The 27,096-nt window shown below is 53.2% G+C and overlaps 1 protein-coding gene across 1 annotated transcript; it reads right to left on the bottom strand.

The window, feature by feature from the left end:
- LOC308578056 (UDP-N-acetylglucosamine--peptide N-acetylglucosaminyltransferase 110 kDa subunit-like) lies at positions 1-27,096 on the bottom strand (the record flags this gene model as incomplete). The annotated part of the gene is made up of 4 exons (XM_081178340.1): positions 1-229; positions 2,827-3,006; positions 3,854-3,955; positions 27,088-27,096. The coding sequence occupies 4 exons, from the start codon at positions 27,094-27,096 to the stop codon at positions 38-40; spliced, it is 483 nt and encodes a 160-aa protein (XP_081034466.1). The 3' UTR covers positions 1-37.

The following is a 27,096-nucleotide window of genomic DNA, read 5'->3' on the forward strand; positions in this document are numbered from 1 at the left end:
CCCCAAGATTCAGAGTCTCAGCGCTCTGCCGCCTGAGCTACTCACACAGCTGCCCTCTTGTGCACCTCACCTCAAATTTGTCCGAATTGTGCATGCCTGGGATTGACTGCATGAGATGGGAGGTGGGGTGGTTCCCAAAGTCAGAGCTCAGGTAGCCAACACGGAGCCGGCCCTCACTGCCTTTCAGGTCCTTGGGGTGCTCGTAAGGCGGCTTGTGGAGCACGTTGATCTAGCAAGGGGATTCAAGAAAGCCGGGTTACGGAAATGACATGGGGGTGGGGGACATGAGGCCACATCTTTGAAGTTGTTCCAATGTTACAAATATACATACCTTTGACTTGACAGCCCAAGAAAGACACGCAGAAAATCTATGCTTTAACCGACTCTCCTCATTCCGCCATTTGAACGAATTTGGGCTCCACCTCCCTCCATGAGCCAAGAAGCAGGAAGTCATGTAGGCAGCAGGAACAGGGCATCCCGCCAGAATTCCCCAAGCCTGAGAGCACATACACGGCACCCCACCGAGGGAGGGACCAAGGGGGCAACCATAGACATCTGCCAAGGCAGTTTAGCAAGGCAGGTGTTCTGAATGCCCATCTCCAGACAAGTCCAGTGGGAAAGGACGTGTCAAGAGTTTTATTGTTCTTTCAGTGATGGAGATTTAAGGGGTCTGATAAAGGGACCTCATAGTGAATGCATAACCCTTGTATACCCCTCCTCATTTGTGATGTGCTAGTGATGTAGTGATGATGTATCAACGATGCTGCTTGAAGTGTATTCTGGGGGGAAGAAGGAAGTTTTATTTTTTTTTATTTTATTTTTTTTTATAATAATTTTTATTGCGTCTTTTTCCACATTACAGATATAACAATAACAAAAAGTAAACAAAAAAAAGAACACGAAAAGGCAAATAAAAAAAGAAAAGAAAAAAGAAGAAACAAGAACAATAAAACCAGACCATTTCATCAACTTATTTCAAATTTCTATCGAACTTCCCCGCGTCTCCCCATAATGCATTCTTGACAATAAAGTTATCAGCAAGTTATAACCTTGTTTCGTGTGTTTTTTGTATTTTCAATTACTATTCAAGTTTAAATCTCTTATATTCCAATTGTTTTAAAAATCTTACAATGTTTCTTTTTTACCCATTTAAACTTTGATTCTTCCATAGATAATTCAACTTTCATAAATAATCTGCTTATATTGCTGGGGCTGACATTCCGAATCATGCGACATCTTAAGATTCATATAATTTATAATACTTTTGCAAATAGTCCTTAAATTTTTTCCAAGGAAGTTTTAAAAGTTGACATTGCCCCATGCTCGGGGTTCTTACTCCTGGGCAGACCTGTGGTGCAACAGTAAGAATCATGGTCTACTGACCACTGTTTTGCTCCAAATTACCGGGCTGGGACTTCCTCCTTTTACTGACAGCATGGACCCATGGGGGACAAGTGCCCCGGTGAGCTAGGCTGTCAAGGAGTCACTCACCCTGGAATTTTTTCGCTTAACAGCCATTGGCGCCAATACAGAGCAGGCTTCCTAAACCTTGGCCCTCCAGCTGTTTTCAAACTACAGTGCCCATCATCCCTGACCACTAGACCTGCTAGCTAGGGACCATGGAGCTGTAGGCCAAAAGCATCAGGAGGGCCAAGGTTGAGGAAGCCTGATAGAGAGCTCTACCTCTCTTTCAAATCAGAGCCGGCAAAGGCGGTGGAGTTCCTGTGCGGGTGCCTCGAGGCGGTTGGAGGATGGATGGCAGCTAACTGGTTGAGGTTGAATCCTGACAAGACTGAAGTTCTGTGGTGTGTGGGCGGGTGGGGGGGACTCCCTGGTCCTGAACGGGGCAACTGTGCCCCTGAAGGACCAGCTGCACAGTCTGGGGGTCATTTTGGACCCATGGAGGCACAGGTCTGTTCTGTGTCCAGGGCAGCTCTATCTGGGATGCAGGATAAGACCCTCCCTGCCCACGGACTCTCTTGCCAGAGTGGCGCATGCTCTTGTTATCTCCAGCTTGGACGACTGCAATGCGCTCTATGTGGGGCTACCTTACTGCAATTAATCCAGAATGTGGTAGCCAGACTGGGGGCCGTGAACAGCCGCAGAGACCACATAACACCAGTCTTGAAAGACCCGCATTGACTCCCAGTACGTTTCCGGGCACAATTCAAAGTGTTGGTGCTGACCTTGAAAGCCCTAAACAGCCCAGCAGATGAAACTTTCCTCTGGTTGTCAATATTAAGAGGATGCCAGCAAGATCAAACCTTTCTGTAAAATAAAGGATTTAAATCCAGTCTGACTGAGACCACATACCACCGGTCCCAAGAGATCTGCTTTGGCTCCCAGTACTTTTCCAAGCACAATTCATAGTGTCGGTGCTGACCTTGAAAGCCCTCAATGGCCTCGGCCCAGTAGACCTGAAGGAGCATCTCCACCCCGGACACCGGGGTCCCTCTCCCGAGGGCCTTCTGGCGCTTCCCTCCCTGCAAGAAGCCAAGTTACAGGGAAGCAGGCAGAGGGCCTTCTCGTGGTGACGGCCGCCCTGTGGAACGCCCTTCCATCAGATGTCAAAGAAATAAGCAATTATCTCACTTTTAAAAGACATCTGAAGGCAGCCCTGTTTAGGGAAGTTTTTAAATATTTAATGCTGTCTTGTGTTTTTAATATTTGGTTGGCAGCCACCCAGAGTGGCTGAGGATACCCAGACAGATGGGCAGGGTAGAAATAATAAATTATTATATATTATTATATATCCAAAGCCAACATGAAAGCATTCAAACTCTGACGGAACGGAGCGGCGCACACCTCTTCACAGCATAGACCCACCTTGTCCAGGCAAAGGTTCCCATGTCTCTCGGCAATAGCCTTTCGGAAGCCGTGAGACAGTGGATACAGCATGCTGTGATGGGGGTGCACCGAAGGGAGCCGGTTCTTCTCCAGCTGGTCAGCCACAATACTGACAAGCTTCTTCATTCTCTCGTCGTAATCGGTCCAATCACAGACGATCTGAAAGGGGGCAAAGAAAACCAGGGTTCTAGATTCAGGTAGGTAGCCGTATTGGTCTGATGAAGTCAAAATATATATAAAAATTGTCCAGTAGTGCCTTAGAGACCAACAAAGTTTGTTCTTGGTATAAGCCAGGCACCCCAAGCCTTCGGCCCTCCAGATGTTTTAGACTACAATTCCCATCATCCCCGACCACTGGTCCTGTTAGCTAGGGATCATGGGATTTGTAGGCCAAAACATCGGGGGGGGGGGCGCAGGTTGGGGATGCCTGATATAAGCTTTTGTGTGCATGCACACTTCTTCAGATACACTGAAGCGGAAGTCCCCAGACCCTGATATACAGAGGGAGAAGTCCCCAGACCCTGCTATATAAGAGTAAGGAGAAGCCCCCAGACCCTGATATATAGTGGGAGGGTGAGTTGGGGTTTTTCTCCGAAGGGTAGTAGGAGTCAATGGGTATGGTCCACCTGCTGGCAACTGTGAATGACTGAAAAAACAAGGGATGGTACGCAGATGACCTGAAATAGTTTTAGGATATGTAATGAGACACAGTCGTCCACAGGTTGACCATACCGATTGATTCCTACTACCGTTCAGAGAAATACCCCGCCCCACCCTCCCTCTAAATATCAGGGTGTGGGGACTTCCGCTTCAGTGTATCTGAATAAGTCTGCCTGCACATGAAAGCTTAGACACAGAACAAACTGAGTTGGTCTCTAAAGTGACATTGGACAATTCCTGAATTAGGTGACGCTTTTACCATTACCGTGGTACCTTGGGACTCAAACGCCTCGGTTCCCAAATGCCGGAAACCCTGGGAGTGTTGGCCCTTAAAACTCTGCCTCACCTGCAAACAGTGCGCCAGGTTGCAGTAAGCGTCAGGAAAATCCGGCTTCAGTTTCAAGGCGGTGCGATACGAAGCAATTGCCTCTGGGATGTTTCCGGAATCCTAGAAAGGGAGGGATATTTCAGCAATTGCCACTAGCTTTTTTCTCAACCATCAAAACCAAAGATGAAGAACAGACAGAAGGCACGATGATCCACACCTTGTAGACTTATAAAGTAACATTCAACAATCATTGGAATAGAACAGGGGTCGGCAAACTTTTTCAGCAGGGGGCCGTCCACTGTCCCTTAGACCTTGTGGGGGCCAGACTAGATTTTGGGGAGGGGGAAAAAGGAACGCATTCCTATGTCCCACAAATAACCCAGAGGTGCATTTTAAATAAAAGGACACATTATACTCGTGTCAAAACATGCCGACTCCCGGCTAGATTGAGAAGGCCATGGGGCCGTAGTTTGCCTCCCCATGCTATAGAATAATATTGAGTATCAGCATGTAAAAATTCAATAGAAACCTACTCTTAACAATTACAATAAATTGTAATTAATCGTACAATAAATGAATATTACAATGAATGATTATTGTAATTGATCATAGAATAAATGTTACAATAAATGGTTATAAAACAATGGCAAGTCACAGTGTCTACAATAGCCGCAGCGAGAATCTTAACAGACAAAGGATGGAAAGGAGAATCCCATCCCTACTAAGTTGGCGTAGCTAGCAAAAAGGCTAAAATACGCAGAATTAGCAAGATTATAATACAGGCAGAATTACGAGAGGTTTTGGAAGAAACATTTCATAGAGAACAGGACACTTGCAGAGTACAGTGGTACCTCTGGATGTGAATGGGATCCGTTCCGGAGCCCCGTTCGCATCCTGAAGCGAATGCAACCCGCATCTGCACGTCGCAATTCGCCGCTTCTGCGCATGACATCATTTTGAGGGTCTGTGCATGCGGCGAAACCCGCAAGTAACGTGCTCCGTTACTTCTGGGTCACTGCGGAGCGCAACCCAAAAATATTCATCCTGAAGCATATTTAACCCGAGATAGGACTGTATTGTCTAAATTTACAGGGGTGCCCAAATTTTCCCAAAGAGGGCCAGATTTGACATGAGGGCGGGGCAAATTTGTTGAGCTGTTTTAGGATTTAACCCCAAGGTTGTTGAGCTCTTTTTAGGATTGAAGTTGTTGAGCATTGGGGGGGGGGGTTGCCCCAGTAAGTAAACCAGGTTACGCTCCCCGGCCACACGCTGGACATGTGTGGTCTAAAAAAAAATGTTGGGAAAATTTAAATTCTTTGGCAGGTGTGGATTGACAAAGGACAGCAGGAAATATGACAAAACCAATGCATGTTGAGATCTAGGAGAGACGAGCAAAAGGGCGCCATCGGAAATGTGACGTAGGGGTGATTGGTTGTTTTGTGTTCCAGCTACATAGAAAGAAGAATCTTGGATTTCGCTTATATGAAGTCTTGTTCTTTGGTGTTAATGCACATTGACCCAGAAATCGCAAAGTGTGTGTAATGAGAGCAAAATAACACAACACCGCCTTTTCGCTGCCATATGCTTAGAAAGAAGCCGAATAAGCTTTGATTGGTCTTATTTCAATTCGCATGGTGTTTTTTGGGAATCACCCCCGACGATAGCAAAAAGGTGTATTGAGTGCTGTCAGGGGTTCAGGGACAGAGGCACAGGGGAGGCAGGAGATGGAGAGCGATTGGGAAGAATCCCAGGACAGCAAGGAGGAGGATGACAGTGGCCCGAGGGATTCCATGAGCCTCTCCAGCGAATCAGAGGATTCCCAGAAGGGGGCGCCTGTGGTCAGGACAAGGGGGGTCCCAGGGGGGATGCATCAGGGACAAGGGGCCAGCAGGGAATCCCAAAGCGGCAGCTGGAAATCAGGACCAGCTTTCCCACCAGAGCGTGGCGGGGGGGGGGGAGTTCCAGTGTGTCAGGGGAAGCAGCTCCGTCAGCAGGAGTGGAGGGAAGGTCAGAACAAGCCATCCTCCCGGAAGGGGAGGGGAGCAGTGAAGGGAGTAATGTAACGATCAGAAGGAAGGTTGGGAGTTGGGCACCGTGCGCCAAGTTCAAATGTACAGGCGCGCGGGAAAACAGAGAGCCCGGATGAAGAGCCAGGTCCTAAAGCCCGCAGGAGGGAGGGGGAGCAATCTGGGGATTCGGCATCAGAGGAATCCAGGAGGGGCAAAACCCCGGCGGGCAGGAAGACCCTGCGGAAAAGGGAAGAAAGAAGGAGGTGGAGCAGAGCAAGGCTCTTAAACTGGTGCAGGGGAGGGTCTGACTCAGAGGGGACTTCAATGGTCTAGCGTTACAGACGTAGAGCTGCGCGCCGCGGCTGTGAAGCTGATAATGAACTTCAATAAACATTTCTGTATATAAAGAGCAACTGGCGTTGGTCCTTTGTGAGCTGGGACCTGAGGCAGCCCTGACAGTAAGTCCCCTCTCTACCTGCAATTTTTTTTTTTTTTGCAAGCTCACGAAGTTTGGCAGACATGACTACGGAGGAGCAGCTGGCAGCCCTGCAGAACGCAGTCTCGCAGCTTTCCACTGAGGTAGTGGTCTCCAGAAAGAAAGGAGAGGAAGCAGAAGCGCGTTGCAAGGATCTGCAAGCCAGGTGGGAACGTGCGTGCAAGGAAGGGTTCCCGGGGTCCAGGTCAGAGGGAATTGGACTCGGAAAGCGGGGGGGCAGCTTGGTAGCCCACTTCGATGGGAATCTGCAGCACTATCCCAGTTTCAGAGCAGATGTCGTTTATGCGCTGAATTTGCTTCGGAAGGACTTTAGAGATGAGGAGGAGAAAGTGGGCTTCATAATATCCCACCTGCATGGGGAAGCTAAAGCCTGGCTGCGCAATTTATGGCGCGACGTGGATCCTGCCCTAAGGGATTCAGACGCATTCATCGCGGCCATGGACGCTTGTTTCCAATCTACCGTGGATATAGACGTAGCAAGACGAGAAATGCATGGATTGCGCCAGGGCAAGGCTACAGTGCGACACTACCACTCCCGCTTCTTTGCATTGCTGAATGTGCTGGGCTGGGAAAAGGACTCCGTGGCAGTGAGAGATTTGTTCTGGGAGGGGCTCAATGCATCCGTCAAAGATGAGCTGGCAAGGGGGGACAGACCTCGGACCATCGCAGAGGTGGTACAGAGAGCGCTCACGATAGGAGTGCGCCACGAAGAACGCCCTTGGCACAGTGATGAGGGTCGCCAGGTGCGCGCACCAGCTAGAACGCCTCCTTTTCTTCCCAGGGACCTAGGGCACACGCACCCCACGCCTCCGCTGGGGGAGGGGGAGGAACCAATGGAGATTGGTGGTGCCAAGGCTCAGACGGCAGCCAGAGCCCCAGCACAAGGAGCAGCCAAGATGAAGCCTCCTAGAGGGGGCAGGAAGTGTTACATCTGTGACAGTGCGCAACACATGGCCAAAGAGTGTCCCCAGAGGCTCCAGAAGCACACTGCAGCCTTGGCAACAGTAAAAGAAGCAGTGCAGCGGGGGGGGGCAGCTTCAGGGAAACGACAATGCCTGGCTGGAAGCAGAAGCACTGGGGCCCAGCCAGGCAAGTCAATGAAGCAGTCCTCAGAGATCTTACAACCCACAGACCCCCTCCCACCCAAACCAGTGGTGCAGCTCACCGCATCGCTCCAGCTGCCAAGTGGACTCACCCTGGAAGTCCCTATTACCGTTGACTCTGGAAGTAACGCGGACTTCGTGGGGGCGGAGTTCATCAAGCAGCATCGCATAGCGCTCCTACCAGCCACGCTTCCCTTAAACGTCGTCACAGTCGATGGCAGGAAGCTGCTGGGCGGGCAGGTGGTACACCAAACACCACCCATGGTGATGCAGATTGGAAATCACCGCGAGGTCATCAGCTTCAACGTCACCCACCTATCAGACACGCCTATAGTGTTAGTGTCAGGGGTTCAGGAGCAGAGGCAAGGGCAAGGGAGGAAACAGAGAGCGAGGGGGAGGAGGCAGAGGAAAAGATGAGTGATGACGACGACCCGAGATCTCCGAGTCTTTCCAGTGAATCAGAAGATTCACAGAAAGGAGCACCAGTGGCCAGGGCAAGGGGGGAGCCTAGGGGGACACCCCAGGGAGATAGAGCCAGAGGGGACTCAGAGGAGAGCAGTTGGAAATCGGGACCAGCGTCACCGCCAGAGAGCAGGGAAGAGGAAGGGAGCCAGGGATCAAGCGCTGGCAGCTCACAACAGGGGGGAGGGCATGAGTCAGGAGTGGCCACACCTCCATCGGGGAGCGAAGAAACGGTCAGACGGAAAGTGGAAGGTTGGGCGCGCGCGCCAAGTTCAAATGCACAGGGAAGTGACGCAGTAGGCAGCCCTGAAAGAGAGCCAGGTCCTAAAGCCCGGCGCAAGGAGACAGGAGAGTCCGGGGGGTCCGCGTCAGAAGAATCCAGGAAGGAAGAGACCCCAGGGGGCAAGTGGTGAAGCAAACGCCACCTATGGTGCTGCGGCTTGGAAATCACAGGGAAATCATCAGCTTCAACGTCACTCAACTGTCGGACACGCCCATTGTATTGGGCATGAGTTGGCTGGACAAGCACAGCCCAACGCTGGCTTGCTACCAGAGGCAGCTGACCTTCGGCTCTTCCTTTTGTGCTGAACACTGCATCATGCCCCGGCAGGAAGGAGAGCAAGAGGAGTCACAGCTGCTGCTAGGCACGCTGCAAGCGATTCCCCACAAGTACGCAGAATTTTTGGAGGTTTTCTGCGAGAAGGAGGCAGACAGGCTACCCCCCCACAGACCATATGACTGCAAAATTGACCTGCTGCCGGGGGCGGCGCTGCCTAAAGGGAAGCTGTATTCCATGTCTGAGGACGAACTGCAGGAACTCAAAGAGTTCATAGATCATAATTTGGAGCGCGGTTTCATCCGGGAGTCCAAGGCAGCGGGGGGCAGTCCTGTATTCTTTGTTAAGAAGCGGGACACGCCCCAAAAAAGGCTTGTAGTGGACTATCGCATCTTAAACAGTGTGACCAAGCCATCGGACTTCCCCATGCCCCGAATCGACGACCTCCTCGCAAAGGTACGGAAGGGCAGCGTGTTCACCAAGTTAGACCTGCGAGGGGCGTACAACCTCATTCGCATGCGGGAGGGAGATGAGTGGAAGACAGCCATGTTCACGCCGCTGGGCACCTACGAATATAGAGTTATGCCTTTTGGATTGCAAAATGGCTCCCACGTTTTTCAAGCGTTCATGCATCATGTGTTGGCGGGGCTCCTCTACAAGACGTGCGTCTGTTTCTTAGATGACATCCTGATCTTTTCGGAATCGCAGCAGGAGCATGACAGACACGTCAAGGAAGTGCTGAGCAGGCTGCAGCAGCATAGGCTCTACGCCAAGCTGGAGAAGTGCCAATTCGACGTGACGGAGGTGGATTTTCTGGGCTACAAGTTGTCTGACAAGGGGCTCGCCATGGACAGCGCCAAGGTTCGAGCAGTGTTGGATTGGAAAAGCCCGCGCAACCGGAAGGAGGTCCAACGATTTGTCGGCTTCGCGAACTTCTATCGCAAGTTCATCAAAGGCTTCGCTATGCAGACAGCGGCCATCACGGACACGCTTAGCTCCAAGAAAAAGAAGTTCATCTGGACGGAGCAGGCGGAGCGGTCCTTTCAGGCACTCAAACGTCTCTTCGCGTCGGAAGAGCAGCTGCTGCATGTCGACCCCAGCAGGCCGATGAGGGTGGAGACAGACGCCTCGGACAGAGCCGTGGGAGCAGTCTTGCTGCAGAGAGACCCGCAGGGGGTTTGGCGGCCGGGGGCGTTTTACTCCAGGAAGCTCAGCAAGTCCGAACAGAACTACACCATCTGGGACAGGGAGTTGCTGGCCATTCATGCAGCATTCAAAGCGTGGAGGCACTTCCTGATCGGCGCCAAGCACACGGTGCAGGTCTGCACGGACCACAAGAATCTGGAGCACTGGCGCACGGCACAGTTCCTGAATCAGAGGCAGATATGTTGGGCTGAGTTCTTTGCGAACTTCGACTTCCGAATAGAGTATGTCCCGGGGGACACCAACATCATGGCGGACGCGCTCTCCCGTAAGCCACAGTATCTGGAGGACGCCACGCCAGCGGCCGCCATGCACATCTTCGCACCAACAGTGTGGGCGTGCGCTGCGGCGACAGTGGACCTGGAGGCGGTGCGACGAGCGTTGCAGAATGACTCCTTCGCGCAAGCAAAGATGGCAGAGGTGCAAAGGGGCACGGCAGCGACCGACGGGTTCCAGCTGAGAGATGGATTGCTCATCCGTAAAGGGGCCATCTACGTGCCGGGAGACGAACTTCGCGCCAAGGTACTGCAGCAGCTGCACGACGCACCCACTGCAGGGCACTTTGGCAAGGAGAAGACGGTGGAATTAGTCGCCAGGGACTTCTGGTGGCCCGGAATGAGAGGGGAGGTCGCGGACTACGTGGTGAGGTGCGACACCTGCCAGAGGGCCAAACCAGTACACAGACCGCCGGCCGGACTGTTGGAACCGCTGCAAACTCCGGTCGAACCATGGGAGAGAGTGGCCCTGGACTTTGTCACGGATCTGCCCAGCTCGAGGGGCAAGACGGCCGTGCTGGTGGTGGTGGACTTGTTCTCCAAGATGGCACATTTCATCCCGTGTGCGAAGGTGGCCACGGCGGAACAAACCGCCAAACTGTTCATAGACCACGTGTTCAAGGTTCACGGTCTGCCACGGTCTATTCTGTCCGACCGCGGGCGGCAGTTCATCTCGAATTTCTGGCAGAAGCTGATGGGCTTCCTAAACGTCAAGATCAACCTGGCGTCGGCGAGACACCCGCAGACCAACGGGCAAGCGGAGCGGGTCAATGCCATCATGCAGCAGTACCTGAGATGCTATGCAAATCAACAGCCTGCGACGTGGGTGGATTACCTGCCGCTCGCCGAGTTCGCCTACAACAACGCGAAGCACGTGTTCACGGGGGTCACGCCGTTCTTCGCCAACAACGGGAGGCACCCCAGAACCTTCCCGGGACTGGAAAGAATGGTGGAGGGGGAGCCGCAGACAGCAGATGCGTTCGCGTCGGAGTTGCAGGAGGTCCACGATCAGCTGCGGCGGCACCTGGAGCTGGCCAAACACGCATACAAGGTGCAGGCGGACAAACACAGAAGGGTTGGCGAAGAGATCCATGTGGGAGACTGGGTCTGGTTAGCAGCCCACGCAGTGCCGGCCAGGTCGTTGGCCAAGAAGAAACTAGGGCATAAGCAACTGGGGCCCTACCAAGTCGAAGAGCAGGTCAACCCGGTGGCTTTCAGACTGGCGCTTCCGGAGGGTTCCAGAATGCATCCGGTGTTCCACAGATCGGTGCTCACTCCCTACAAGGCACCGCACAGGTTTCAGGAACCCGGAACGGCGCCGAGTCCGCTCAGAGAAAGAACCGGGCACGCGGGAGTGGCACAGGAGGAGCGCATCAACGAAGTCATGGAGATTTTGGACTCCAGGTGGGGGGAAGAGGGAGTAGAATACCTTCTCGCCAAGGAGGGCACCCCGGCCAGTGCGAACAGCTAGGTGCCGGGCTACGCCTTGGACGAACCTCTGCTCAAGGACGAGTTTCATGCCCTCTTCCCACATAGACCAATGCCAGCAGACCTTTTCGACGACTGGCTTTTCACTCCCACACTTTCGGCAAGCACGTTCCGGGGGTTCGACTCGGACGAGGACCCGATGCGAGATGCCCGTTCCCCGGAGGGGTCACCCTCGGGATCTGCCTCAGAACCCTCGTATTGGTGGGACGATAGACCAGAGGAGCAGTGGCGCAAGAGGTGGCTGGAAGGTCCCGGACGAGCAACGCCGCCAGGAGGCAGTGAGGGAGAGACGGACATGGACGTTTTCGGGGACGACCTTGGTTTCGAGCACGGCGGCACAGAGATGGACACGGAGGTGACCGTCGTCAACGAGAGCAGGGAGGAAGAACCGGGAGACTTCAAATGGAGGCCCACCACGGGAAGCGAACGGTATCCGACGTTCGTCCCTCTGCCGCAGCAGCACCCAGCTCCCGCACCGGAAGGAGGGGAGGGGGGAACGGGGGGCTTCGAGGGGGGGATGGATGTCAGGGGTTCAGGAGCAGAGGCAAGGGCAAGGGAGGAAACAGAGAGCGAGGGGGAGGAGGCAGAGGAAAAGATGAGTGATGACGACGACCCGAGATCTCCGAGTCTTTCCAGTGAATCAGAAGATTCACAGAAAGGAGCACCAGTGGCCAGGGCAAGGGGGGAGCCTAGGGGGACACCCCAGGGAGATAGAGCCAGAGGGGACTCAGAGGAGAGCAGTTGGAAATCGGGACCAGCGTCACCGCCAGAGAGCAGGGAAGAGGAAGGGAGCCAGGGATCAAGCGCTGGCAGCTCACAACAGGGGGGAGGGCATGAGTCAGGAGTGGCCACACCTCCATCGGGGAGCGAAGAAACGGTCAGACGGAAAGTGGAAGGTTGGGCGCGCGCGCCAAGTTCAAATGCACAGGGAAGTGACGCAGTAGGCAGCCCTGAAAGAGAGCCAGGTCCTAAAGCCCGGCGCAAGGAGACAGGAGAGTCCGGGGGGTCCGCGTCAGAAGAATCCAGGAAGGAAGAGACCCCGGGGGGCAGAGGGACCCAGAGGAGAACAGTCAGGCGGAAAAGGTGGAGCAGGGCTAGGATATTAAGTTGGTGCGCAAGGGGCGGAGACTCAGACGGGACTTCGCCGATCTAGCCATTAGACGTAGAGTTGCACGCAGCAGCTTGAGAATGGAAACTGTAACTCAATAAAGACTTTTACTTAATGATCGCTGGCTAGCGTGATCCTCTGTGAGCTAGGATCTGGAAGCAGCTCTGACAGTTAGGCATGAGTTGGCTAGATAGACACAGCCCAGCTTTAGCGTGGTACCAGCGGCAGCTGACCTTCGGCTCATCCTACTGCGCACAGCACTGCATCCAGACCGGCCAGGAAGAGGAGGGCCAGGAGGATGGGCAGCAGATGCACCTAGGCATGGTGCAGGCGGTGCCCCACAAGTACAAGGAGTTTTTGGAGGTCTTCTGCGAAAAGGAGGCTGACCAGGTGCCCCCTCACCGGCCCTACGACTGCGCGATTGACCTCCTGCCAGGGGCGACGCTGCCGACGGGGAAGCTGTATTCCATGTCCGAGGACGAGATGCAGGAACTCAGGGAGTTCATAGAGCACAATTTGAAGCGGGGATTCATCCAAGAATCAAAGGCAGTGGGGGGTAGTCCCGTGTTTTTCGTGAAGAAGAAGGACACGCCCCAAAAGAGATTGATCGTAGATTACAGGCTCATAAACTCGAAGACAAAGCCCAAAGCCTTCCCCATGCCCAAGATCGACGACCTGCTCGCGATGGTGCGGAAGGGGAGGATCTTCACCAAGTTGGATCTACGCGGCGCATACAATCTCATATGCATGCGGGAGGGCGATGAGTGGAAGACGGCCATGTTTACGCCGTTAGGCACCTATGAATACAAAGTTATGCCGTTTGGTCTCCAAAATGGCTCCCACTGCTTCCAAGCGTTTATGCACCACGTGTTGGCGGGACTCCTCTACAAGAAGTGCATGTGCTTCCTCGATGACATCCTGATCTTCTCGGAATCGCCGGAGGCTCACAAGAGGGACGTAAAGGAGGTCCTGCAGAGACTCCGGGAGCACAGACTTTACGCCAAACTGGAGAAGTGCCAGTTCGACGTGACGGAGGTGGACTTTCTGGGCTACAGACTGTCCGACAAGGGACTCGCCATGGACAGCGTCAAGGTCCGCGCGGTGTTGGACTGGAAAAGCCCGCTGTCAGGGGTTCAGGGACAGAGGCACAGGGGAGGCAGGAGATGGAGAGCGATGGGGAAGAATCCCAGGACAGCGAGGAAGAAGATTGCAGTGGGTTGGAGGATTCCATGAGCCTCTCCAGCGAATCTGAGGATTCCCAGGAGGGGGCGCATGTGGTCAAGACAAGGGGAGTCCCAGGGGGGACGCAGCGAGGGCAGGGGGCCAGCAGGGGATCCCAAAGTGGCAGCTGGGAGTCAGGGCCAGCTTCCCCACCAGAGCGGAGCGAAGGGGGAGGAGATTCCAGTGTGACAGGGGAAGCAGCTCCGGCAGCAGAAAAGGAGGGGAGGTCAGAGCAAGCCATCCCCCCGGAAGGGGAGGGGAGTAGTGAAGGGAGTAGTGTAGCTGTCAAAAGGAAGGTTAGAAGTTGGGCGCGCACGCCAAGTTCAAATGTGCAGGCGCGCGGAAGAACAGGGAGCCCGGAGGAGGAGCCAGGTCCCAAAGCCCGCAGGAGGGAGGGAGAGCAGTCTGGGGATTCAGCGTCAGGGGAATCCAGGAGGGGCGAAACCCCAGCGGGCAGGAAGACCCTGCGGAAAAGGAGAGAAAGGAAGAGGTGGAGCAGCGCAAGCTTCTTAAACTGGTGCAGGGGAGGGACTGACTCAGAGGGGACTTCAACGGTCTAAGCATAACAGACGTGGGGCTGTGCGCCTCGGCTGTGGAGCGGAAAATGAACTGCAATAAACTTCTTTGTATATAAAGTAAACCGGGCGTTGGTCCTTTGTGAACTGGGACCTGAGGCAGCCCTGACACCCGCGCAATCGGAAGGAGGTCCAGAGGTTTGTCGGCTTCGCCAACTTTTACCGCAAGTTCATCAGGGGTTTCGCGAAGGAGACGGCGGCTATCACAGACACCCTCAGTTCCAAAAAGAAAAAGTTCACCTGGACGGACCAGGCGGAACAGTCTTTTCGGAGACTCAAGAGCCTCTTCGCGTCCGAAGAACAGCTGCTACACGTGAACCCCAGCAAACCAATGCGGGTTGAGACTGACTCCTCAGACAGAGCGGTGGGGGCGGTCCTGTTGCAGGAAGATCCGCAAGGGAACTGGAGGTCCTGCGCTTTCTACTCCAGGAAGCTCAGCAAGTCGGAACAGAACTACACCATCTGGGACAGGGAGTTGCTGGCCATTCATGCGGCCTTCAAGGCGTGGCGGCACTTCCTTATCGGAGCCAGACACACGGTGCAGGTGCGCACAGACCACAAGAACCTGGAGTATTGGCGCACGGCGAAGCTCCTGAGCCAGAGGCACATACGCTGGGCGGAGTTCTTTGCGGATTTCGACTTCAGGATAGAATACATCGTGGGAGACAACAACGTCATTGCAGATGCACTCTCCAGGAAGCCGCAGTATCTCGAGGAAGCGGCACCGGTGGCGGCCAAACACATTTTCACACCGCAGGCGTGGGCATGCGCCTCAGCCACCGTGGACCTGGACGCGGTGCGTCGCGCGCTGCAGACGGATCCGTTCGCACAATCCAAGATGGAGGAGGTGCGAAGGGGCACGGCGAAGGACGACGAGTTCCAGATACGCGACGGACTGCTAACCCGCAAAGGTGCTCTCTACGTGCCGGGGGACGACCTACGCGCGAGAGTCCTGCAGCAGTTGCACGACGCGCCTAGCGCGGGTCACTTCGGCAAGGAAAAGACGGCGGAATTAGTAGATGCGAGGAGAAGTTGCGGATTACGTCGCTAGGTGTGACACTTGCCAGAGAGCCAAACCAGTGCACAGGAAGCCGGCGGGACTGCTGGAACCGCTGCAGACGCCACTAGAGCCTTGGGAGAAGGTGGCGCTGGACTTTGTTACTGACCTGCCCAGTTCGCGAGGCAAGACGGCTGTACTAGTGGTTGTAGACCTGTTCACCAAGATGGCACACTTCATTCCTTGCGCGAAGGTGGCCACAGCGGAACAGACCGCCAAGCTGTTCATAGACCACATGTTCAGAGTTCACGGTTTGCCACGGTCCATCCTGTCTGGCAGAAGCTGCTGGGTATCCTGAACGTCAAGATTAACTTAGCGTCGGCGAGACATCCGCAGACCAACGGACAAGCGGAGAGGGTCAACGCCATCATGCAGCAGTACCTGCGATGCTACGCGAATCAACAGCCTGCGACTTGGGTGGACTACCTACCGCTGGCCGAGTTTGCCTACAACAACACAAAGCACGCGTCCACGGGGGTGACACCGTTCTTCGCCAACAATGGGCGGCATCCCAGAACCTTCCCGGGGTTAGAGACGACGGCGCAGGGGGAGCCGCAGGGAGCAGAGCACTTAGCAGCAGAGTTACAGGAGGTTCACGAGCAACTCCGACGGCACTTGGAACTAGCTAAACACGCCTACAAAGTGCAGGCAGACAGGCACAGGAGAGTCGGGGAAGACATCCAGGTGGGGGACTGGGTATGGTTAGCGGCCCAGGCGGTGCCGGCCAAGTCGTTAGCTAAGAAGAAGCTAGGGCACAAGCAGCTAGAACCGTACCAAGTCGAAGCACAAATCAATCCAGTAGCCTACCGGTTGACTCTCCCGGAAGGCTCCAGAATGCACTTTGTTACTTTCATAGGTCGGTGCTCACACCCTACAAGGCACCACACAGGTTTCAGGAGCCAGGAACCGCACCAGACCCACGCAGAAAGTCACCAGAGGGGAGGAAGTCACCGAGGGCGGCGACACTCAACGAGGTCGGATTGGATTGTTCTTTCGGTGGTCATTCACCCTGACCCTAACCCTAACCCTAACCCTAACCCTAACCCTAACCCCAACCCCAACCCCAACCCTAACATTAACCCTAACCCTATCAAAGCGAAGTGTAATAAGCCTAAACAAAGCCAAACAGGTTGTTTTGTGTTCCAGGTACATAGAAAGAAGAATCTTGGATTTCGCTTATTTCGTGTTCTTTGGTGTTAATGCACCAGAAATCGCAAAGTGTGTGTAATGAGAGCAAAATAACACAACACCGTCTTTTCCCTTCCATATGCGTAGAAAGAAGACGAATAAGCTATGATTGGGCTTATTTCAATTCGCATGGTGTTTTTTGGGAATCACCCCCCAATTAAGGCAAAAAGGTGTTTTGGGTTCCATCTACTTAAAAAGAAGATGATAAAGCTCTGATTGGGCTTATTTCAAATTCGTGTTTTTGAGGTTAGAATGCACATTCACTCAAAAATCGCAGAGTGATATGTTTGTTATCAGCCCAAATCAAGCATAGGTGTTTTTGTTCCATCTCAAGAGAAAGAGGACGAATAAGCTTGGATTGTTCTTTTGGTGGTCATTCACCCAGACTTTAACCCTAACCCTAACCCTAACCCTAACCCTAACCCTAACCCTAACCCTAAACATAACCTTAACCTTAACCCTAACCCTAACCCTAACCCTAACCCTAACCCTAACCCTAACCCTAACCCAAACCCAAACCCAAACCCTAACCCTAACGCTAACCCCAACCGTAACCGCAACACCAACCCTAACCATAACCCTAACGCTAACCCCAACCCTAACCGCAACCCTAACCCTAACCCTAACACTAGCAAAGCAAAATGTAATAAGCCTAAACAAAGCCAAACAGGTTGTTGTGTGTTACAGCTACATAGAAAGCATAGTCTTGGATATCACTCGTTTTCTTTGGTATTTATGCACATTGACTTAGAAATCGCAAAGTGTGTGTAATGAAACCAAAATAACAGAATACCGTTGTCAGGGGTTCAGGAGCAGAGGCAAGGGCAAGGGAGGAAACAGAGAGCGAGGGGGAGGAGGCAGAAGAAAAGATGAGTGATGACGACGACCCGAGATCTCCGAGTCTTTCCAGTGAATCAGAAGATTCACAGAAAGGAGCACCAGTGGCCAGGGCAAGGGGGGAGACTAGGGGGACACCCCAGGGAGATAGAGCCAGAGGGGACTCAGAGGAGAGCAGTTGGAAATCGGGACCAGCGTCACCGCCAGAGAGCAGGGAAGAGGAAAGGGAGCCAGGGATCAAGCGCTGGCAGCTCACAACAGGGGGGAGGGCATGAGTCAGGAGTGGCCACACCTCCATCGGGGAGCGAAGAGACGGTTAGACGGAAGGTGGAAGGTTGGGCGCGCGCGCCAAGTTCAAATGCACAGGAAGGTGGCGCAGTAGGCAGCCCGGAGAGGGAGCCAGGTCCTAAAGCCTGGCGCAAGGAGATAGGAGGGTCCGGGGGGTCCGCGTCAGAGGAATCCCGGAAGGAAGAGACCCCGGGGGGCAGAGGGACCCAGAGAAGAACAGTCAGGCGGAAAAGGTGGAGCAGGGATAGGATATTAAATTGGTGCACAAGGGGCGGAGATTCAGACGAAGCTTCGCCGATCTAAGCATAAGACGTAGAGTTGCACGCAGCAGCTTGAGAATGGAAACTGTAACTCAATAAAGACTTTTAATTAATGATCGCTGGCTAGCGTGATCCTCTGTGAGCTAGGATCTGGAAGCAACCCTGACAGTAAGCTTCGTCTCTTTAAATTGTGGGCATCCACGGCCTCGCGGAGAGGAGAGAAAGCGGGTGCCTACTAACGAGCTCACGAACAGCAGACAATATGACGGCCGAACAGCAAATAGCAGAACTCAGAGAAGCAGTATCACGACTGAATGCCGAGGCTCTGGCATCCAGGAAGAGAGAGGAGGACGCAGCTGCCGCCTACAGGGATCTCCAGGTCAGGTTGGAAGTGCTTACGAAGCAAGGGCAACAGACACCCAAACCGGAGGGGATTGGGTTGGGGAGACGCACAGGCGGTCTGGTCTCTCACTTTGATGGGAATTTGCAACAGTACCCCAACTTTAGAGCAGATGTAATGTGTGCACTGCAACTGCTGCACAAAGACTTTAGAGATGAAGAAGAGAAGGTGGGGTTCATCATGTCACATTTGCATGGAGATGCTAAAGCATGGCTGCGCAATTTGTGGAGAGATAAGGATCCTGCGCTCCAAAATGCGGATGCCTTTATTAAAGCGATGGATGGGTGTTTTTTATCAAGCATTGACGTGGATCTTGCCCGGAAGGAGGTGCATGGACTAAGGCAAGGGAGAGCCAGCGTAAGGCAGTACCATGCCCGCTTTTTCGCTTTGGTCAGTGCCCTGGAATGGGACAGAGATTCGGCCCCTGTAAGAGACCTGTTTTGGGAGGGATTGCACAGTTCGGTTAAAGATGAAATTGCGAGGGGGGAGAGACCCCGGACCACGCAGGAGATCGTTCAGAGGGCGCTGGCGGTGGGGGTGCGGCTGGAAGAACGTCCGTGGAGCAGGGACGAAGGGCGTGGAGGGCGCGAACCAGCCAGGGGCTCCTCCTTCCTTCCCAGAGAAGCAGCGCGTGCACAATCCACGCCTCCGCCCGGAGGAGGGGCGGAACCTATGGAGGTGGGAGGTGCAAGGGCTCAGTCAGCAGCCAGAGCCCTAGCACCGGCAGCAGTGAAAGCGAAGCCTCCTAGAGGGAACAGGAAGTGTTACATCTGTGAGGAGCCAGGGCATATGGCGAAAGAGTGTCCCCGGAGGCTCCACAAGCACACTGCAGCCTCAGCAATGGTAACTGCAGCAACGCAGCAAGGAGAACCACAGCAGGGAAACGACGCAGTCTGGCTGGAGGAAGAGGCACTGGGGCCCAGCCAGACGTCTCAGTGAAGCAGTCCCCAGAGATTTTACAGCCCATGGACCCCCTCCCGCCCAAACCAGTAGTAAGACTCACCGCATCTCTCCAGCTGCCCAATGGGATCCCCCTAGACGTGCCAATCACCATCGACTCGGGAAGCAATGCGGACTTTATAGGGCAGGACTTTGTCGACAGGCACGCTATACAGTTACTGCCTGCCACGCTGCCCCTGCAGGTTGTCACGGTGGATGGCAGGGAGCTGCTGGGGGGGCAAGTGGTGAAGCAAACGCCACCAATGGTGATGCGACTTGGGAATCACAGGGAAGTCATCAGCTTCAACGTCACTCAACTGTCGGACACGCCCATTGTATTGGGCATGAGTTGGCTGGACAAGCACAGCCCGACGCTGGCTTGGTACCAGAGGCAGCTGACCTTCGGCTCTTCCTTTTGCGCTGAACACTGCATCGTGCCCCGGCAGGACGGGGAGGAGGAGGAGTCACAGCTGCAGCTCGGCACGCTGCAAGCGGTTCCCCACAAGTACGCAGAATTTTTGGAGGTGTTCTGCGAGAAGGAGGCAGACAGGCTACCCCCCCACAGACCATATGACTGCAAAATTGACCTGCTGCCGGGGGCGGCGCTGCCCAAAGGGAAGCTGTATTCCATGTCTGAGGACGAACTGCAGGACCTCAAGGAGTTCATAGATCATAATTTGGAGCGCGGTTTCATCCGAGAGTCCAAGGCAGCGGGGGGCAGTCCGGTATTCTTTGTTAAGAAGCGAGACACGCCCCCAAAAAGACTCGTAGTGGACTACCGCATTTTGAACAGTGTGACCAAGCCATCGGACTTCCCCATGCCCCGAATCGACGACCTCCTCGCAAAGGTACGCAAGGGCAGCGTGTTCACCAAGTTGGACCTGCGAGGGGCGTACAACCTCATTCGCATGCGGGAAGGAGATGAGTGGAAGACAGCCATGTTCACGCCCCTGGGCACCTACGAATATAGAGTTATGCCTTTTGGATTGCAAAATGGCTCCCACGTTTTTCAAGCTTTCATGCATCACGTGTTGGCGGGGCTCCTCTACAAGACGTGCGTCTGTTTCTTGGATGATATCCTGATCTTTTCGGAATCGCAGCAGGAGCATGACGGACACGTCAGGGAAGTGCTGAGCAGACTACAGCAACATAGGCTTTATGCCAAGCTAGAGAAGTGCCAATTCGACGTAACGGAGGTGGATTTCCTAGGCTACAAGTTGTCTGACAATGGACTCGCCATGGACAGCACCAAGGTTCGAGCGGTGTTGGATTGGAAAAGCCCACGCAACCGGAAGGAGGTCCAACGGTTTGTCGGCTTCGCGAACTTCTATCGCAAGTTTATCAAAGGCTTTGCTAAGCAGACAGCGGCCATCACGGACACGCTCAGCTCCAAGAAAAAGAAGTTCATCTGGACAGCGCAGGCAGAGCAGTCATTTCAGGCACTCAAGCGTCTCTTCGCGTCGGAAGAACAGCTGCTTCATGTCAACCCCAGCAGGCCAATGAGGGTTGAAACAGACGCCTCAGACAGAGCCGTCGGAGCAGTCCTGCTGCAGAAGGACCCGCAGGGGGTTTGGAGGCCGGGAGCGTTTTACTCCAGGAAGCTCAGCAAGTCCGAACAGAACTACACCATCTGGGACAGGGAGTTGCTGGCCATTCATGCAGCATTCAAAGCATGGAGGCACTTCCTGATCGGAGCCAAGCACACGGTGCAGGTCTGCACAGACCACAAGAATCTGGAGCACTGGCGCACGGCACAGTTCCTGAACCAGAGGCAAATACGTTGGGCTGAGTTCTTTGCGAACTTCGACTTCCGAATAGAGTATGTCCCGGGGGACACCAACATCATGGCGGATGCTCTCTCCCGTAAGCCACAGTATCTGGAGGAGGCAACGCCAGCGGCCGCCATGCACATCTTCGCACCGACAGTGTGGGCGTGCGCTGCGGCGACAGTTGACCTGGAGGCGGTGCGACGAGCGTTGCAGGATGACTCCTTCGCGCAAGCAAAAATGGCAGAGGTGCACAGGGGCACGGCGGCGACCGACGAGTTCCAACTGCGAGATGGATTGCTCCTCCATAAAGGGGCCATCTACGTGCCGGGAGACGAACTTCGCGCCAAGGTACTGCAGCAGCTGCACGACGCGCCCACGGCCGGGCACTTTGGCAAGGAGAAGACGGTGGAATTAGTCGCCAGAGACTTCTGGTGGCCCGGAATGAGAGGGGAAGTCGCGGACTACGTGGCGAGGTGTGACACCTGCCAGAGGGCCAAACCAGTACACAGACCGCCGGCCGGACTGCTGGAACCGCTGCAAACTCCGTGCGAACCATGGGAGAGAGTGGCCCTGGACTTTGTCACGGATCTACCCAGCTCGAGGGGCAAGACGGCTGTGCTGGTGGTGGTCGACTTGTTCTCCAAGATGGCACATTTCATTCCGTGTGCGAAGGTGGCCACGGCGGAACAAACCGCCAAACTGTTCATAGACCACGTGTTCAAGGTTCACGGTCTGCCGCGGTCTATTCTGTCCGACCGAGGGCGACAGTTCATCTCGAACTTCTGGTAAAAGCTGATGGGCTTCCTGAACGTCAAGATCAACCTGGCGTCGGCGAGACACCCGCAGACCAACGGGCAAGCGGAGCGGGCCAATGCCGTCATGCAGCAGTACCTGAGATGTTATGCGAATCAACAGCCTGCGACATGGGTGGATTACCTGCCTCTCGCCGAGTTCGCCGACAACAACACGAAGCACGTGTCCACGGGGGTCACGCCGTTCTTCGCCAACAACGGGAGGCACCCCAGAACCTTCCCGGGACTAGAAAGAATGGTGGAGGGGGAGCCGCAGACAGCAGATGCGTTCGCGTCGGAGTTGCAGGAGGTCCACGATCAGCTGCGGCGGCACCTGGAGCTGGCCAAGCACGCATACAAGGTGCAGGCGGACAAACACAGAAGGGTTGGCGAAGAGATCCATGTCGGGGACTGGGTCTGGTTAGCAGCCCACGCAGTGCCGACCAGGTCGTTGGCCAAGAAGAAACTAGGGCATAAGCAACTGGGGCCCTACCAAGTCGAAGAGCAGGTCAACCCGGTGGCTTTCAGGCTGGCGCTTCCGGAGGGTTCCAGAATGCATCCGGTGTTCCACAGGTCGGTGCTCACTCCCTACAAGGCACCGCACAGGTTTCAGGAACCCGGAACGGCGCCGAGTCCGCTCAGAGAAAGAACCGGGCACGCGGGAGTGGCACAGGAGGAGCGCATCAACGAAGTCACGGAGATTTTGGGCTCCAGGTGGGGGGAAGAGGGAGTAGAATACCTTCTCGCCAAGGAAGGCACCCCGGCCAGTGCGAACAGCTGGGTGCCGGGCTACGCCTTGGATGAACCTCTGCTCAAGGACGAGTTTCATGCCCTCTTCCCACATAGACCAATGCCAGCAGACCTTTTCGACGACTGGCTTTTCACTCCCACACTTTCGGCAAGCACGTTCCGGGGGTTCGACTCGGACGAGGACCCGATGCGAGATGCCCGTTCCCCGGAGGGGTCACCCTCGGGATCTGCCTCGGAACCCTCGTATTGGTGGGACGATAGACCAGAGGAGCAGTGGCGCAAGAGGTGGCTGGAAGGTCCCGGACGAGTAACGCCGCCAGGAGGCAGTGAGGGAGAGACGGACATGGACGTTTTCGGGGACGACCTTGGTTTCGAGCACGGCGGCCCAGAGATGGACGCAGAGGTGACTGTCGTCGACGAGAGCAGGGAGGAAGAACCGGGAGACTTCAAATGGAGGCCCACCACGGGAAGCGAACGGTATCCGACGTTCGTCCCTCTGCCGCAGCAGCACCCAGCTCCCGCACCGGAAGGAGGGGAGGGGGGAACGGGGGGCTTCGAGGGGGGGATGGATGTCAGGGGTTCAGGAGCAGAGGCAAGGGCAAGGGAGGAAACAGAGAGCGAGGGGGAGGAGGCAGAAGAAAAGATGAGTGATGACGACGACCCGAGATCTCCGAGTCTTTCCAGTGAATCAGAAGATTCACAGAAAGGAGCACCAGTGGCCAGGGCAAGGGGGGAGCCTAGGGGGACACCCCAGGGAGATAGAGCCAGAGGGGACTCAGAGGAGAGCAGTTGGAAATCGGGACCAGCGTCACCGCCAGAGAGCAGGGAAGAGGAAGGGAGCCAGGGATCAAGCGCTGGCAGCTCACAACAGGGGGGAGGGCATGAGTCAGGAGTGGCCACACCTCCATCGGGGAGCGAAGAGACGGTTAGACGGAAGGTGGAAGGTTGGGCGCGCGCGCCAAGTTCAAATGCACAGGAAGGTGGCGCAGTAGGCAGCCCGGAGAGGGAGCCAGGTCCTAAAGCCCGGCGCAAGGAGATAGGAGGGTCCGGGGGGTCCGCGTCAGAGGAATCCCGGAAGGAAGAGACCCCGGGGGGCAGAGGGACCCAGAGAAGAACAGTCAGGCGGAAAAGGTGGAGCAGGGATAGGATATTAAATTGGTGCACAAGGGGCGGAGATTCAGACGAAGCTTCGCCGATCTAAGCATAAGACGTAGAGTTGCACGCAGCAGCTTGAGAATGGAAACTGCAACTCAATAAAGACTTTTAATTAATGATCGCTGGCTAGCGTGATCCTCTGTGAGCTAGGATCTGGAAGCAACCCTGACAACCGTCTTTTCGCTTCCATGTGCGTAGAAAGAAGACGAATAAGCTTTGATTGGACTTATTTCAATTTGCATGGTGTTTTTTGGGTGTGCACCAGAATCACCCCCAACCAAACCAAAAAGGTGTTTTGGGTTCCATCAACATAAAAAGAAGATGATATAGCTCTGATTGGGCTTATTTCAAATTGGTGTTTTGGGGGTTAGAATGCACATTCACTGAAAAATTGCAGAGTGACATGTTTGTTATCAGCCCAAATCAAGCATAGGTGTTTTGGTTGAATCTCAATAGAAAGAGGACGAATAAACTTGGATTGTTCTTTCGGTGGTCATTCACCCTAACCCTAACCCTAACCCTAACCCTAACCCTAACCCTAACCCTAGCCCTAACCGTAACCCTAACCCTAACCCTAACCCTAACCCTAACCCTAACCCTAACCCCAACCCCAACCCTAACCCTAACCCTAACCCTAACCCTAACCCTAACCCTAACCCTAACCCTAGCCCTAACCCTAACCCTAACCCTAACCCTAACCCTAACCCTAACCTTAACCCTAACCCCAGCAAAGCGAAGTGTAATAACCCTAAAGAAAGCCAAACATGTTGTTTTGTGTTCCAGCTACATAGAAAGAAGAACCTTGGATTTCACTTATTTCAAGTCGCGTTCTTTGGTGTTAATGCACATTGACCCAGAAATTGCAAAATGTCTGTAATGAAACGAAAATAACGCAACACCGTCTTTTTGCTTCCATATGCGTAGAAAGAAGGCGAATAAGCTTTCATTGGTCTTATTTCAATTTGCACGGTGTTTTTTGGGTGTTTTTTGGGAATCACCCCAGACCAAAGCAAAAAGGTGTTTTGGGTTCCATCAACATAAAAAGAAGATGATAAAGCTCTGATTGGGCTTATTTCAAATTGGTGTTTTTGGGGTTAGAATGCACATTCACTCAAAAATTGCAGAGTGACATGTTTGTTATCAGCCCAAATCAAGCATAGGTGTTTGGGTTCCATCTCAAAAGAAAGAGGACGAATAAACTTGGATTGTTCTTTCGGTGGTCATTCACCCTAACCCGAACCCTAACCCTAGCAAAGCGAAGTGTAATAAGGCTAAAAAAAGCCAAACAGGTTGTTTTGTGTTCCAGCTACACAGAAAGAAGAATCTTGGATTTCGCTTATTTCAAGTCGTGTTCTTTAGTGTTAATGCACATTGACCCAGAAATCGCAAAGTGTGTGCAATGAAACTAAAATAACGCAACACCGTCTTTTCGCTTCCATATGCGTAGAAAGAAGCCGAATAAGCTTTCATTGGTCTTATTTCAATTCGCATGGTGTTTTTTGGGCATCACCCCCGACGATAGAAAAAATGTGTTTTGGGTGCCATCTCCATAAAAAGAAAATGATGAATCTCTGATTGGGCTTATTTCAAATTGGTGTTTTTGGGGTTAGAATGCACACTCACCCAAAAATCGCAGAGTGACATGTCTTTTATCAGCCCAAATCAACCATAGTTATTTTGGTTCCACCTCAATAGAAAGAGGACGAAGAAGCTTCAATTGTTCTTTCTGTGGTCATTCACCCCGACCCTAACCCTAACCCTAACCCTAACCCTAACCCTAACCCTAACCCTAACCCTAACCCTAACCCTAACCCTAACCCTAACCCTAACCCTAACCCTAACCCTAACCCTAACCCTAAACCCAACCCTTAACCCTAACCCTAACCCTAACCCTAACCCTAACCCTAACCCTAACACTAGCAAAGCGAAGTGTAATAAGCCTAAACAAAGCCAAACAGGTTCTTGTGTGTTACAGCTACATAGAAAGCATAATCTTGGATATCACTCGTTTTCTTTGGTATTTATGCACATTGACTTAGAAATCGCAAAGTGTGTGTAATGAAACCAAAATAACACAATACCGTCTTTTCTCTTCCATGTGCGTAGAAAGAAGACGAATAAGCTTTGATTGGACTTATTTCAATTTGCATGGTGTTTTTTGGGTGTGCACCAGAATCACCCCCAACCAAACCAAAAAGGTGTTTTGGGTTCCACCAACATAAAAAGAAGATGATAAAGCTCTGATTGGGCTTATTTCAAATTGGTGTTTTTGGGATTAGAATGCAAATTGGTGTTTCTGGGATTAAAATACTAACTGATGCTAAGGAGAGTGTGGGGTTTGCCCTGCCAGATTTGAGGCTATATTATGAATCTGCAGCTCTCTGCTGGTTGAAAGACTGGTTTCTTCTTGAGAACACTGATGTCCTAGATCTGGAAGGGTTTAATAATGCTTTTGGATGGCATGCATATTTGTGGTACGACAAGGTTAAAATCCATAAGTCTTTTAAGAACCATATTGTCAAAGGGAAAAGATTCAAGGTAACTGACAATCAGGAAGTCAGCAAATTTCTACGTAGATATGAAAAAGACCTCGGGAGGGTGGAGGAAAGTCATGGAGAGAAGGATGGAGAGAGGGAAGAAAGGGAGGGGGTGCGTTTGGACGGGAGACTGGAGAGGGAGGGTGGAGCTGGGGGAGGGGGGGATGAAGATGAGGGGGAGGAGGGGGAGGAGGAGGAGGAGGAAGAGGTCGAAGAACAAACAGAAGACAAACTCACCCGAATCTAAACAGACAAAAACTAAACCGGGAAATTACTGACTCATTAGTAGATAAAAGTGACAATGAACCTTAAAATTGCAACATGGAATGTAAATGGTCTGAACGAAAAAGCCAAAAGGAATAAAATTGCAAATGTGTTGAAAAAGGAAAAATTGGATGTAATCTGTATTCAAGAAACTCATGTAGCTAAAAAGCATAAACATGTCTTAACAAATAAAACCTTGGGTATGGAATTCATAAACTCTACGGAAGAAAAAAAAAGGGGGGTGGTAGTATATGTGAAGGAAAAATGGGAACCAAAAATGATTTACAAAGATGAGGAGGGGAGGATACTAGGGGTTCAAATCAAGTTCCAGGGAGAAAAGATTAATGTAGTTAACATTTACGCCCCAAATACAAATAAATCTGAGTTCTTCAAGAAATTAGAACAGGTATTATTAGATCTAGATGACAGTAAGACGATATTATTGGGAGATTTCAACGCGGTGCCGTCACCAGAAAGGGATAGACAAGCGGAAAACAGAAAACGAAATCAAGGAAAGTTACCGAGATCAT

Source organism: Podarcis bocagei (assembly GCF_964188305.1).
Source record: "Podarcis bocagei genome assembly, chromosome: W".
In the NCBI taxonomy this organism is placed as follows: Eukaryota; Metazoa; Chordata; class Lepidosauria; order Squamata; family Lacertidae; genus Podarcis; species Podarcis bocagei.